The 15,150-nt window shown below is 38.2% G+C and overlaps 1 protein-coding gene across 4 annotated transcripts in view; it reads left to right on the forward strand.

The window, feature by feature from the left end:
• The window catches only part of LOC129227279 (neurogenic locus notch homolog protein 1-like), a 90,288-nt gene that overhangs the window by 11,765 nt on the left and 63,373 nt on the right, over window positions 1–15,150 (forward strand). For all 4 annotated transcript variants that reach the window (XM_054861811.1, XM_054861813.1, XM_054861810.1 and 1 more), the window contains exons 3-4: window positions 12,578–12,679; window positions 12,783–12,881. In XM_054861811.1, coding sequence (XP_054717786.1) covers window positions 12,578–12,679; window positions 12,783–12,881 — 201 coding nt within the window. The remainder of the gene's footprint in view (window positions 1–12,577; window positions 12,680–12,782; window positions 12,882–15,150) is intronic.

The following is a 15,150-nucleotide window of genomic DNA, read 5'->3' on the forward strand; positions in this document are numbered from 1 at the left end:
GACATCGCCACGCGTAAGTCTCCAGACTGTGACAGGTGACAAATTCGAGATTGACGGTAAAGTGGAACTGGAAATAGTGTTTGGGAATGCCACCTACCATCATACGGCATTCGTCGCTAATATCACGGACCTCTTCATTCTCGGACTGGACTTTTTGAAGAAATATGACTTCACTCTCGACTTCAAGACTAATGAGCTGCACTCGATGAGAGAAGACATAGCGGTTTTCCCTGCAGAAAGTGATGTAAAATCCGCTCATCAAATAATAGCCCAAACAGATTTATCGATTCCCTCAAGGTCAGAATCATTAATACCTGGCTCCCTTGAAGAAAGCAATAGTTTTCGATTTGGACTCATTGAATACCCTAACCTAAACAATAACCTAAAAGGAGTGCTGGTAGCATCTACGCTTGTGGACCTTTCTAAGGATGTAATTCCTGTAAGAGTCGCCAACGTTAGTGAAAGGCCAAGGAATATTCGGAAAGGTGAAGTGTTAGCAACTTGTACTCCAGTAAACTGCATCATTAGAAGAATCAATTCCCCCGAGACTGTGTCTTCCGAGTCCTTGACATCGAAGTTAATTGGGAGTGCGGCATTATTGAAAGATCAAAGAACTGCTGCGGAACAATTGGTGGATGACTTCAAGCATCTGTTTTCATCAGCATCGGAGGATGTCGGCCGTACGAATTTAACGCAGCATAGGATTTACACTGGAGAACACCCCCCTATTAAACAGCATCCAAGACGACTACCGTTCGCTAAGAAGGAAGAGGTTGAAACCCTCCTGAAAGAGATGAAGGAGAATGATGTAATCGAACCGTCATCCAGTCCTTGGGCCTCTCCCATCGTCTTGGTCCGAAAGAAAAATGGCTCCACCAGATTTTGTGTCGATTACCGACGGCTGAATGAAATCACCAAGAAAGACAGTTACCCTCTTCCACGGATAGACGACACCTTGGACACTCTTTCCGGACACAAGTGGTTTTCGACCCTGGACTTGAAGAGCGGCTACTGGCAGGTTGAGATACACCCTGATGACCGAGAAAAGACAGCGTTTACAACTGGACAAGGCTTATGGCAGTTTAAAGTGATGCCCTTTGGCCTCTGCAATGCACCAGCTACGCTCGAGCGTCTTATGGAGACAGTGTTAAGAGGACTTTCCTACGAATCCTGTCTGATCTACTTAGACGATGTCATCATCGTGGGACGCAGTTTCGAAGAACATCTGGCAAATCTTAGGAAGGTGCTGCAAAAGCTTAAGGAAGCCAATCTGAAGTTAAGCCCGTCCAAATGTAATTTGTTCCGCCGGGAAGTGAACTGCCTTGGTCACATCATCTCTTCTGAAGGTGTACAAACCGATCCAGAAAAGGTATCTGCGGTCAAGAGTTGGAGTCGTCCCGAAAACATCCATCAGCTGCGAAGTTTCCTGGGGCTCTGCACGTACTACAGGAAGTTTGTAAAGGGTTTTTCCAACATTGCACGACCTTTGCATAAGCTGACGGAGAGCAAGCAAAAGTTTGAATGGTCCAAGGAATGCGAAGATGCATTTCTACGACTGAAGGAGGCTTTAACATCAACGCCTATCCTCGCATATCCTCAGCCTGAAAAATCCTTCATCCTGGACACTGATGCGAGCAACGAGGGCATTGGAGCTGTTTTATCCCAAGAAATTGACGGCAATGAACATGTCATCGCTTACTGGAGCAAATGCTTATCAAAGTCGGAGCGAAATTACTGCGTCACCAGAAAGGAGTTACTGGCCATAGTGAAAGCTGTAGAACACTTTTATCATTACCTCTACGGCCGAAAGTTTCTGCTTCGGACAGATCATGCCTCATTAACTTGGCTTTTGAACTTCAAAAATCCGGAAGGCCAGATAGCCAGATGGATACAGCGGCTCCAGGAATATGACATGGAGATCAAGCATCGAAAAGGGTTATCTCACGGGAATGTGACGCTTTATCAAGGAGACCCTGTCCTGAGAACTGCCACTATTGTTCCCGAATCGAGAAACAGTATGGAACGACTAGCCCTACCGCCTATCAGGTGACAGTGACTCCAATATCATCAGAACCTGATCCATGGAGTGACGACCAAGTTCGAAAAGATCAACTTGAAGACCCCGACATAAAACCAATTTTGGAGTTCATGGAAAGTGACAGTCGGCGACCTAGCTGGCAGGACGTTTCCACCTTCACTCCTGCAACAAAAAGATACTGGGCTTTATGGAACTCGCTCCATTTACGGAACGGCGTACTGTACCGAAAATGGGAATCTGACGACGGCAAAACATCTAGGTGGCAGTTACTACTTCCCCGATCAAGGATTTCAGATGTTCTGAAAGAAATACATAGTAGTGCGACTGGAGGACATTTTGGTGTCTTGAAAACCCTCAATAAAGTTCGAGAGCGCTTCTTCTGGAGCAAGGCGAAGGATGACGTGGGGAAGTGGTGCCATTCTTGTGACGCCTGTGCTGCTCGTAAAGGACCGAAGAAAAGAAGCAGAAGGAAGCTTCATCTGTACAACGTTGGAGCTCCTTTCGAACGAATTGGGATCGACATCCTGGGTCCTCTACCAAGAACTGCTGATGGGAACAAATACATTCTTGTTTCCATCGACTACTTCACCAAATGGCCGGAAGCATATCCCATTCCAGATCAAGAAGCTACTACCGTAGCAGAGACTCTAGTTCAGCATTGGATCTCGAGATACGGAACACCTTTGCAGATTCATTCCGATCAAGGGAGGAATTTCATCTCTGCTGTGTTTAAGGGCCTATGTCAAATTCTCGGAATTGAGAAAACTAGGACAACACCACTACACCCACAATCGGACGGCATGGTGGAGAGATTTAACCGCACAATCCTGAACAATCTCTCGCTTATGGTATCCAGAAATCAACAGGATTGGGACAAGAAGCTACCTTTGTTCCTGCTGGCCTACCGCAGTGCTGTCCACGAGACTACCGGATATGCCCCATCTCAGATGCTCTTCGGACGAGAGCTTCGGCTACCTTGTGATCTCGTCTTCGGTCGTCCTCCGGATGCGCCTTCATCGCCTGAGGAGTACATCCAGGATCTCCAGGCCCGGTTGGAAGACGTTCATAACTTCGCACGAGAGCGAATCAACATCGCGGCGGAGAAGATGAAGACCAGATACGACACAAGGTCTACTGGACATGAATTCAACGAAGGCGGCAAGGTTTGGTTATGGAGTCCCATCCGACGGAAAGGTCTTTCACCCAAATTGCAGTCGCATTGGGATGGACCCTACAAAGTCCTTAACCGACTGAATGACGTCGTAGTGAGGATCCAAAAATCACCTAATGCAAAACCTAGGGTTGTACATTATGATCAGTTAGCCCCATACTATGGCCATAGTTCATGAGTATTACGTAAACAACCATGGTTGATAACATAAAAGTTGTAGATAATTTTTGCTTTTAATGTTTAGTAATATTTCTTGTTATTATTGTGTTTTCTGCATTATTGGTTATTATTTAATGTGTGTATTTGTGAACTTGTGATAGACTTGTGTTTGCACCCCTTTCTGGGGATTGTACTGCCCGGGACGTGCAGTCCTTAGGAAGGGGGCAATGTTACAAATTCTGTAAATAGTAATTATTGTAGTGACGTAACCTGTAAATAGTTTCCCGTAATGAATATACAACCCCTTTTCATTCCGCTAAAGTATATGACCCCCTATTTCCTTTTCTTTTCATTGATAAAATTTGATAACGGTCTACGCATTTCTCGAAGCAGAAAGAATGTTGTGGAAAATTCTTCGATGTTTATAAAAGCCGTTAGCGATGGATAAACAGGGGAGTTTCAATTCAGATTTCGAACTGAGAGTGTGTATTAGCTCTGTTTATAGCGAGGCATTTCGCTGTGTTGTTTTCGTATTTGGAAGTAAATACGTGTGTAAACGTTGAGTTTACGGTGTTGTGTGATAATTGCTTAATTGCTGATGAATAATTTAGCAGTTGTTGACGATCTTTCCTGTACATAGTGTAAATAAATTTCCTGTGTTTTTATCAAGAACTGTGTTTTCATTTCAAGAAGGTGGAAGTCGCACCGAAGCCGTTACAATACACATGAATTGAACACTTGTTTTAAAATTAGTATTATTCATGCTCGATAAAAAAAAAAAGAAAAAAAAGTAAGAAAAGAAAAGTCAAAATGTTTCTATTCTACCCCAGGGCTGGGCCAAAAATCACAAAATTTGAAAAAATTGTGCATGCACTTTTGGGGATACAAAGTTATTTGCATTCACAAATTTTATATTTTATAGATTTCAACTTTTGCACGTTTCGTTTCTAATAAAATACTTCTTACAGTAAATAAATAGAACCATGAGGGGATTAAACGTCGCTGAATCTAGTGTAGCCAGATCAATCATAAATCATATTCTGAAAAAAATGTGTCAGTCGATAAAATGCACAGTTTCAAATTTTTTTGAAAACCTCTGTCCACTGGACCATCCCTACGAAATGGGGACTGCGTTGCCAGGGCCGTATCCAGAGGGGGGAAGGGGGACGCCCCCCCTCAAAATCCAAAATGTTTTGCATCGTAAAACAGAAGATTTTTTTTTTTTTCATTTCTAATGTCAGAAAAGGAATCTAATGTCAGAAAAGGAAAATAACTGTTTTTCTATACAGTTAAAATTTGAAGAAATGCAGAGAAAGCAATTCTAGATCTCATTAGCTGCAAAGCATATTTGAAATTTAGACCTTTAATTATATCTTCCTGCTCTCATTCCCAATGCAATTCAGGGTCGCCCAGTGCCAAGGCAGGCCCATTGTCAATTTGGTAGATTTGCCCTCCTCCGGGGCGTGCACAGAAATTTTGGACCCGTCACAAATGACTTTCTTGGGCCCCCCTCCATATTGTTTACCAGGGCCGTATCCAGAGGGGGGGCCTGACGGGCCCGCCCCCCCTCCCCCGAAACCCGAAATGTTTTGTACCGTAAAACAGAAGAAGGTTTTTTTTTTTAATTCCTAATGTCAGAAAAAGAGAATAACAAAGTTTTTTTAATTCTTAATTTTGCTACTATTCAAGATTTATAATATTTTGAAGAAATACAGAAAAAGCAATTCTATTTCTCATTAGCCACAAGGCACACTTGAAATTTAGACCTTTAATTAGGACTTCCTGCTCTCTTTCCCGATTCAATTCATGACAGTCCAGGGTCAAGGCAGGCCCCTTGTCAGTTTGGTAGACTTTTCAAGTCTACCGAACTGACTTCTGTGCACTTCCTCCTCCAGGGGCGTGCACAGAAATTTTGGGGCTGTCACAAAGACTTTTTTTTTGGGCCCTCCCATATTGTTTACCTATATTTTCAACCCTAGATTTAAAGATATTGGGCCCCATTTAAGCTCGGGACCGGACCAACAGGTGTCCCTTCTCCCCTCTGTACACGACCCTGCCCTCCTCCCCCTAAAACTCTTATAAAACTTACACTGTACTGATTTCGAGCAGGGGACTCCCCAAAGGCTGAGCACCTAGTTTCCGATTAGGCGAGTATCTTGTTACCAAGATGTTTCACTATCATGATCATGGAAGTTCTTTTGTTATTGCTTGTTTTATTTTTTTTCTTACTTCTACTGCATTACTGTTAATACCTTAAGTATGAGGAAAAAAATAACACTTACTCTACTCTTTTTCATTTTCTGCACTATTTGTGATTGATAAAAAAAAGTTTGTTTCGAGAAATATTTCATTGCATTTATTAACTTAAAACGGGTGTATCTTACAAAGTTATAAGAGCTTCAAATAATTTCAACTGTTCGAGAGTATTTGAAAATTATTTAAGTTTTTGAAATTCCTTGAAAAGTTCTTCAATTTTGTATCATATCAAGAAAATAAAGTATGAATTGTCCTAATGACCAGAATATTACTCTTCCGTTCTTATTTTCTGCATGTCTACACTATTTCTGTTAAACTATTTTGTACAATTTTCATACTGTAGGGCATTTAATGCAAAAAAGTGGGGGTAGGGGGAGTGATCAAAAATTAACTCCGCTAAAAGCCAATATGAGCAGATGACGGGGTAATTCTTTTTTCTCCTCTCTCGTTTTTCCTCTCTGCCCATTAATTTCCATGATTTGTCGAGCAAGCAATTTTTATTTTGTTTGATCTTGATTGGCAAAAGAATGTATAACTTTTTAAAAACTTTGTTTGCCTATTTTTTTTCATATTTTCGTTGTTTCAATTACCTAATATCAAGCATCAAAATACAGATTTTTTTTTCAAAAATTTCTCGGGGGGAGAAACCCTCGGATTCCCTGAAATTATGGATGTTCTGTATCCGACTTAAAGGGACACTCTCCTGTTATCTTTACCACTACTAGGTGAATAAGAAAAATAATAAGAAATTAAAATAAAATAAAATTCAAACAGTGGAATCATTAAAAATCGAGACAAAAAGGGTTCTATGTTAACATTTTTATGCGTTTGGTGTGTCTATATATACTATACGTGTGTGTGTTAGGGCAATGTGCTAATCCGGGCCCCTCCCGAAAAAAATTTCTGGATACGGCCTTGTTGTTTACCCCTTTTTTCACCCATAATTTAAAAAATATTGGGCCATATTCATGCTCGGGACCGGGCCAAACGCGGTGTCCTTTCTCCCCACTTTGCACGCCCCTGCCCTCCTCCCCTTAAAACTCTTATAAAACTTACACTGCGCCGATTTCGAGCCGAACACTCCCCAAAAGCCGGGACCCAAGTTTCCAATTAGGCTAGTATCTGGTTACCAAAATGTGCCAAATTCAGCTCCTCGAGTAAAAAATGCAAAAATCATGATTCTCGCGTTTTTGTAGCATATTTTTCCAGATGAATTTTCGTGACTGATATATTCCATGTCTTTCCATTTATTTAATACCGAATTCAGTATTTTGGAAGTTCTTTTGTTATTTTTTGTTTTTATCTTACTTCTACTGCATACAGTTAGTATCTTAAGCATGAGGGGGGAAAAATGATAGTTTCTCTACTCTATTTCATTTTCTGCGCTACTGTGATTGAAAAAAAAAGTTTTGAGAAATATTTCGTTACATTTATTTTAAACTTAAAACGGGTGTGTCTTACAAAGTTATAATCATTTTTAAGTAATTTCAACTGTTCTAAAGTCTTTGAAAATGATTTAAGTTTTTGAAATTCCTTGAAAAGTTCTCCAATTTTGTATCAAGAAAATAAAATATGAATTGTGCAAATGGCCACAATATTACTCTTTCGTTGTTATTTTCTGAATCTCTACATTATTTCTTTTAAACCGTTTTGTACAAATTTTAAACTGTGGGGCATTTGATGAAAAGAGGAGAGGAGGAGTGATCAAAAATCCACTACACTAAAAGCCGATATGAGCAAATGACGATGTGCTTCTCTTTTCTCCTCTCTCGTTTTTCCTCTCTGTCGATTAATGTCAACGATTTGTCGAGCAAGCAATTTTTATTTTGATTGATCTTGATTTGCCTATTTTTCTTCACATTTCTGTAGTCTCAATTACCCCCATATAAGGCCTCAAAATACAGATTTTTATACCTATTTTTCAAAAAAATTCCCTGGGGAGAAACCCCCGGACCCCCGGAAATTATGGATGTTCTACATTCGACTTAAAGGACTCTTGTAAGTGGTAGTGGATCCTTACCACTACAAAGGTGAATAAAAAAATAATAAGAAATAAAAATAAAAATAACAACAGTCCAACAGTGGAATAAAAAATCGAGACAAAAAACATCTACAACTATCTATCAATTACCAAAGGGACCTCTGGCCCTCAAACTATGAAGGACTGCGTGCCAGGCGCCTTGCCTTCAAAAAACATCTTCTATGTTAAATATTTTTATTCGTGTATGTGTGTCCAAATGTATTTGTGTGTGTGTGTGTGTGTGTGTGTGTGTGTGTGTTAGGGCAATGTGCGAATCCAGGCCCCTCCCGAAAAAAATTTCTGGATAGGGCCTTCGTGTTGCGCGCTCAGACACGCCCAACGCTTAGAGTGAAGAGGTTGCGCGTTGCCTTTTGCATCCTGAAAGTGACAAGAAGAGGAGAGGCCTAGCTCCGGCATCTTTCATCTTATTAGTACGTTATTGCGCCGAATAAAATATAATGTTATTTTTGAAACAAATTTGAACTTTTATTCTCTTGCGCTCGGAAGTTGTGAAACATACGGTCAGTAAGTGTGGAATATTTCGATCTGGATACTTTTTCTTTTATTATTTAAGACGGTAAGTCCCGTTTTATTTTTGGTATAATATTAAGAAAATGAAACATTCTTCGAAGAGAAAAGTAGAAAATGAGGAAGCTGCAAAGAAAAAGAAATAAAACGAGATAATAACGTATACGAACCTGCAATAAATATAGTAGAAAAGGCAAAAATTGCATTCAATAATGGTTGTGAGAGCATCAAACTTATAATCTCGAGAGTAACGGATAAGACTCCCACAAACAGTACAAAAATATTCAATAAACAACTGGATAAAATTATTTCCACAGATGACACAATTAAACTTACAGGCAAGCAAAACTTAGTCATAACAACAAATAATATAGCAACGGCAAAAAATTATCTCCAAAACTAAAGAAATCTGTAAAACTGAAATAGGGAAGTTTTCGATTTTTCAATTTTATTTTTATATGATAGAGTAACATGTATAAACATCATAGGTGAAAAAATTTTTGCGATACGATAAGTAGTTTTTTTTAAATTAATTTTTAAAGTTCAAGTGCCTGTGACGTCAGATGGCATAGGAAGTGACGTCCGATAGGAGAGAAACGCTAGCGAACCGGTTCCCATGTCATGGGAGAAACCGAAGAACGTGCATTCGACTTCGAAGATGAAACGTAAAAGGCTTCCTCGCATTAAACTCCTCGCGTTTCTGGAACATTAAACCTCTCATCCTCTCGGAAATATTCGAATATCACCATTGATATTATTTGAGGAAGATTATTCAGATTGTGCTTTAACGAATCCGGCCTCCATAGTGTGTTCAAAAGGATTATTGAATTTCTAAAAAATAAAAATATCAGCTCGCTCAAAATGTCCCTAGCGAAAACAAGGGATCTTCGGCGGAAGGCTGCCCATTAGCATGGGCGGATTTATGGGGGGTCAGAGGGGGGCAATGCCCCCCCCCCAGTTTTAAGAGGACTTTATGTAGTAACAACACATCTTCTAAAAATTAAAAAAAAAATCATTATTTTTTCGTTTTTGAATAGTTCAGAAGAGCATGGGTGGATTTATAGGGGGGGGGGGACAAAGGGGACAATGCTCCCCAGTTTTGGGAAGAGTTTATATAGTAACAACTTATCTTCCAAAATCTTATAACACAAAAAAAAAAAAATCATGATTTTTTCTTTTTTGAATAGGAAATTAAAGTTTATATTTTCTTTTAAACTTAAAATAGCCATTTCTTACAAAGATTGAACAATACTGTACAAGTGTATAATCTACTACTCAATTTCAGAGGCTGGAAAGTGCAAATTATTGATAGGTTCTGAAATCCCTGAAAAGAATTGGCGCAGTATAGCTTACAAGGGCTCTTGAATCAAAAGCCCAATCTAACCAACCAAACCTTGAAAATAATTAGACAAGTCTTTGAAACTCCTAAGCAAAGTGTGCTTCAATTTTATTTCTTATCAAGTGTATAAATTAAGAATTGTTCAAATGGGTAGTATGTTACTCTCTTGATACCTATTCTCTAAATCTGTGCACCATTTCTTTTAAAGTATTAACTTGCATCACAAAGCACTTTTAAAGCGTATAACTTAAAAAAAAAAAATTATTTGCCTATTATTTCCAATTAACCCTTATAAGACTTCAAAATGCAGAATTTTATATCCATTTTAGATAATTTCTTCTGGGGGAGTAACCCCCGGGCTCCCTAAAACTGGAGATATTCTATATCCCACTTAAAAGGGAGCACTGCGTTACTCTCTTAATACCAGCCCCCTCTCTTTTAAGGTCAATTTAAAAAGGACAGCATGATTACACACTGTAAGGAAAATGACACATGAAAAAGTAAAGAATGGCCTTACGCATCACAGAAAACAGACAAAAACATGGGAGGGGGGAGGGCAATTAAAAATGTTGCTCCAAAAAAAAAAAATCCTGCCCCCCCCCCCCCCCCCCAGGAACTCAGTCCTAAATCCGCCTATGCCCATTAGTGTCCTGTGATGTAAGCTCGTGAGGTTTCAGAAGAGCGCACTTTTGCGCGTGGATTTTTAAAAATTCATTAAAAATCAACCACGGTGTTTTAAAATTCGGCGATAGTGAATTTTTTAGTTTTGAGGGTCAATTAACAATATGCAATAGCCAAAATATGAACATTTAATAGGTTGCAACTTCCCTATTACCTCCAGAATTATAGACAAAACCCTTACTTCAAAGTACATTAGTTAAAAATGTAGATACAGAAATCAAATTGGAGGAAATTGCAGAATATTTAGCAAATGATAGCGTACAAGTCGCTCAAATAATAAGGTTTAATAAGAAATGGTTGAAGGAACCTATTCCAGTAATATTAGTTAAAGAATTTGGAAAAACAGAACAAAAAGAAATCAAAATAGGCAGAGTCTTATACAAAACACAAAAATATAAAGATCAGCCAAAGGTGTATTACAACTGCCTTAACTTAGGTCGCCAAAAAAAAAAAAAGACTAAAGGGAAAAACAAAATGCCTCACATGTGGAGGCAACCATGAAAAATGTAATAACGAACCAAAATGCATAAGATGTGAAGGAAAGCATCTATCAACAGATAAGAATTTGCTCAATTTACAAAGAAAAATTCAAAAAAAGCACCCAATCAGCTCCTAAACCGGTCCGTACAACCAAAACTTGGGCGAATATAGCTTGCCTTCGACAACTCAATCCGGTCAACTGGTGAGTAACCGTTTGCCAACCTCAGCGTTCTTGAGAGCTACCGATGGTTGCTCTCCTATGATGGTTGGGAGCCTAACTGGTTGCTTCCGATGTTGTTTATGAGCCGCACTAGTTGATCTACCGGTCGACCTCAACTCTAGCTGGTTAATTGGTTGATGGTACCGCATGACCTTTTTGACCAATTATATGTATTTTTCACCTGCGTCTTATTCGTCTGCGTCAAATAACTGGTGATCAACCGAAAACGTTCGATGAAGCATTGGTTCGTGAACAACCGGTTAGTAATCGCTGATGTTATTGCTGTCACGTGATTAACCAGCTATGCTCGTCAAACGTAAGCATAGTAACACCGAGAGAACCAACAAACAAAAACAATAAAGCTGAAAATAAGAAGAATAATTCACCTATCTATTTTGCGGATCTTAGCGCAAATCTAGACAAAAAAGATAATAAAATTAAGGAACTAGGAATTGAAATTGAGAAACTAAAAATTTTAGTTTCACTAACAGTCAAATTAAACCCCACCAATGCAAAAACTGCACATTGAAAAACTCTGAAATTGAACAACTAAAAATCGAACTATTCAAACTTAAGCATACCGTTGAGGGTGAACCGCCACTACCAGATTTACTTTTTTCAAGTCCCTTTGAGCTGGACAAATTCCACGAAAACGACATTGATATTTCTTAGGATTTTTTTTCTTCCTTTGTTCTTTAGTGTTTCTTCTCAGTGTGTTTCATAAAATTTTACTAATGTATGTAATGTAGGCGAAGCGCTACGCACGCAGCCCTCATCATTATATCTTATAAGTATTAAACCCGAGAAAGAAGAAGAACTTTTATTCTGTTCTCTGGTTTTGTTTTTATGTATATGTGTTCTTTAGTGTAAATGCCCAGAATCTGCCATAATTCATACTTGATATTTTGTATAGCAATATAGATTAAATTAGTATTTTTGTAACCGCTGCAGTTCCACAATGAAAATTAAAAACCAAAATACATTGTTCAGATTTCTATGTTTTTCTCTGTAGGAATGTAATTGAGGGAAATGTTTTCGGGAAAGAAGCAACTATTAGGTGGGGGTCCTGGTTCATTTTAAGTAAGTTCAAATTATAAGTGAGACATATACGTATATATATATAGATAGATAAGTCTATTTTCTTTTTTGACTGATGAAATAATACCTAATAAGTACTGAAAGATCAGATAAAGAAAAGCAATATTTTTTTAGGTTGCATACTCTAGCCAATTTAGTAATGTTTTTCATGAGAAAATTTTAAGTTGTATTGATTTAAATTCCGAAAAAACGCTGGGCGGGGAGTTATTGAAATAGATAAATTAAAATTTGGAAGGGGAACTTCCCATAGCTCAAACTACCAGTAACTTGAAGGTGTTGGCTGATCCCTTGGGACTTAGAGTTATTGGGACTTGACTCTTCCATGAAAAAATTTGATATGGTGGGCTGCCACTTACTCCCCATGAAGAATTAAAATTACAGTATAACTTCAACTTGACGATGCCCGATTTAACGATTTCACCTTTCTCTGGTCCGGATTTAACTGCATTGAATGTAAATGCTCCTAGATTTAACGATAACTTTTCCTGATCCTTGACAATCGTTAAATCGTGGTTTAACTGTATGTGTAATACTGTATATGTGTGTTTTATGTGAACTTATGACTGATTTTGGAATGCATATTTTAGAATGTGACTGTGGACGCAACGGCACCTGTTCCTTCGATGAATCAAATGAAAAGGTTTGTGCATGCATTCCTGACTTTCTTGTGAACAATGGAAAATGTCAAGGTATGTGATATCAATCAAACATCTTGATTGTTTTGTAAATAATGGTCATTAATGCTTTTAAAATGTCCGTATTTTGATTTAATGCATCCATTTTGCATTGTAGAATGTCAGTGTGGAACACATGGAAACTGTTCCTTTGTTAAAGGACAAAAACACTGCAATTGTGATGAAAAGTATGGTTTCAATGGAGAAAAATGCGTAGGTATGGATTTTGCGTTGAAAAGTTCATCCTTGAATGAAATTCATCTTTGAATGTCCTATCCAGTATTAACACTGGAATTACGGTGGTCTTCGTATACCTAGGCGGGAGCTATTCTGATCCTCTGGGAAGAAATCTAAATAATTCCCTTTCATAATGTGATATATTAAGTTAAAAATAAACTTTTTTATATTCAATACAGTTTATTTGAATAAAATAGAGATTTATTTATATGTAATAAAGCATTTAGATTACTTCATTACTTCTGTATTAAGTATTTCAGAATTCATTTCTGCCGTGGGCAGGTAAACGGCAATATCTGCAGAAAGTAGTTTTCGTTGCGTTTTGTCTCAACAGTTGACACTAACAAGACACAAGCTATTATACAGCTTGAGGATTTTGTATTTTCCAGGGAGGAGGTTTTATTTCATTTGAAAAAGATTAAAGCAACTAAAGCTCCGGGACCAGATAATATCTATCCAAAAATTTTAGTTGAATGTGCAGAGGAATTAGTGGATGTTATTTTGAATATTTTCAATGCTTCTTATAACTCGGGGACGGTGCCAGAGGACTGGAAGCTGGCTAACATAATGCCGCTCTTCAAGAAGGGGTCTAAAGGTATTGCTGGGAATTATAGACCTGTAAGTTTGACTTCGGTGATTTGTAAGATTTTCGAAACTTTGATCAAAATTAAGATCATGATGTTCTTAGAGACTAATAGTCTGTTGACTAGTTTGCAGTATGGTTTCAGGAAAGGTAAATCCTGTACTACTAATTTATTGCATTTCTACGACAAGGTTACCTCAGCTTTAGATAACAAAAAATGTGTGGATGTTGTTTATATTGATTTTCAAAAAGCTTTTGACAAGGTACCGCATGTTGCTCTTCTCAGCAAGTTAGCTGACATTGGAATAGGAGGAAAAACTTTACTTTGGGTTAGAAATTGGCTTACTGGTAGGAAGCAAAGAGTAGTTGTGAGAGGAAATCATTCTAATTGGAGTGATGTTTTAAGTGGGGTTCCTCAGGGATCAGTGTTAGGGCCTCTTTTGTTTATTATATTTATGAATGACATCAATGAAAATATTTCTGGAAGCATGAATTGTTTCGCTGACGATGTAAAAGTTATGGGGATTGTCGAAAATGAAGAACAAGTAAAACAGCTGCAAGAGGATTTAGATCATATTACTAAGTGGGCAGATAAATGGGGTATGGCAGTTAATGTAGGGAAATGTCAAGTGCTACACTTAGGTCATGGAAATAAGTGTATGAGATATCGTTTACAGGGTTCAGTCATAAATCAGGCAGAAAATGTTATGGATCTGGGTGTCTTTATAAATCAGGACTTCAAGTTTAGTCAACAGTGCAGTATTGCTAGTAACAAAGCCAACAAAATGCTTGGGTTCATCAATAGATCTATTTCAAACAAATCTAAGAAAGTTCTTCTGCCTTTATATAGGAGTTTAGTAAGACCTCATTTGGAGTATGCTGTTCAGTTTTGGTCGCCTTATCTGAAGAAAGATATTTTTGTATTGGAAAGGGTTCAAAGAAGGGTAACTAAATTAGTAAGGGGACTCTCAGATTTAGACTATGATACCAGACTTAATAGGCTTAACATGTATAGCCTGGAGCAAAGGAGAGTCAGAGGAGATATGATTCAGTCATTTAAATTTATCAAAATGAAAGATGTAAATGGATTAAATTTTTGCGGGGAAAGCAGGACAAGGGGTCATTGTTTTAAGCTATTTAAATCTCCGGCTAACTTGGAAATCAGGAAAAACTACTTCTTTAGCAGGGTTGTGGGCACTTGGAATAGCTTACCGGAAGAGGCGGTAATGAGCAAGGGAGTGGCTAGCTTTAAGAGGGCCATTGATCTTCATTGGGGACTAATTAATTGACTAGGACCAGCCTAGCTGGGCCCAGAGCCTGTTGCTGGTCGTCACATTTGTATTTGTATTTAAAAAGCGTCGAAAATGCCATTAAAATACCCGGGGCTGTTTCAGTTACATTTCAAAATCTCCTTTGTGTGGAAAAACATTGTGAATGCTTCAAATTCTTGTTATAATATGTTCCGAGAGGCACTTTTGAGTTTCTGCTCTGTTTCAACATCAGTAAATATATTAGGATTCCTTTTTTTCTTAAAGGGCTCAAAATAACACTCTCCTATGCTTCTAGGTATAACCCTATAGTTCAGGTTTAAAAATAAGAAAAAAAATTGAAACCTTTGTTTTGTTACACAGTACGATGATTTAGGAAAAATCAAGAAAGAATTGAG

The sequence above is a fragment of the Uloborus diversus genome, chromosome 8, assembly GCF_026930045.1.
Source record: "Uloborus diversus isolate 005 chromosome 8, Udiv.v.3.1, whole genome shotgun sequence".
NCBI classification, from domain to species: Eukaryota; Metazoa; Arthropoda; class Arachnida; order Araneae; family Uloboridae; genus Uloborus; species Uloborus diversus.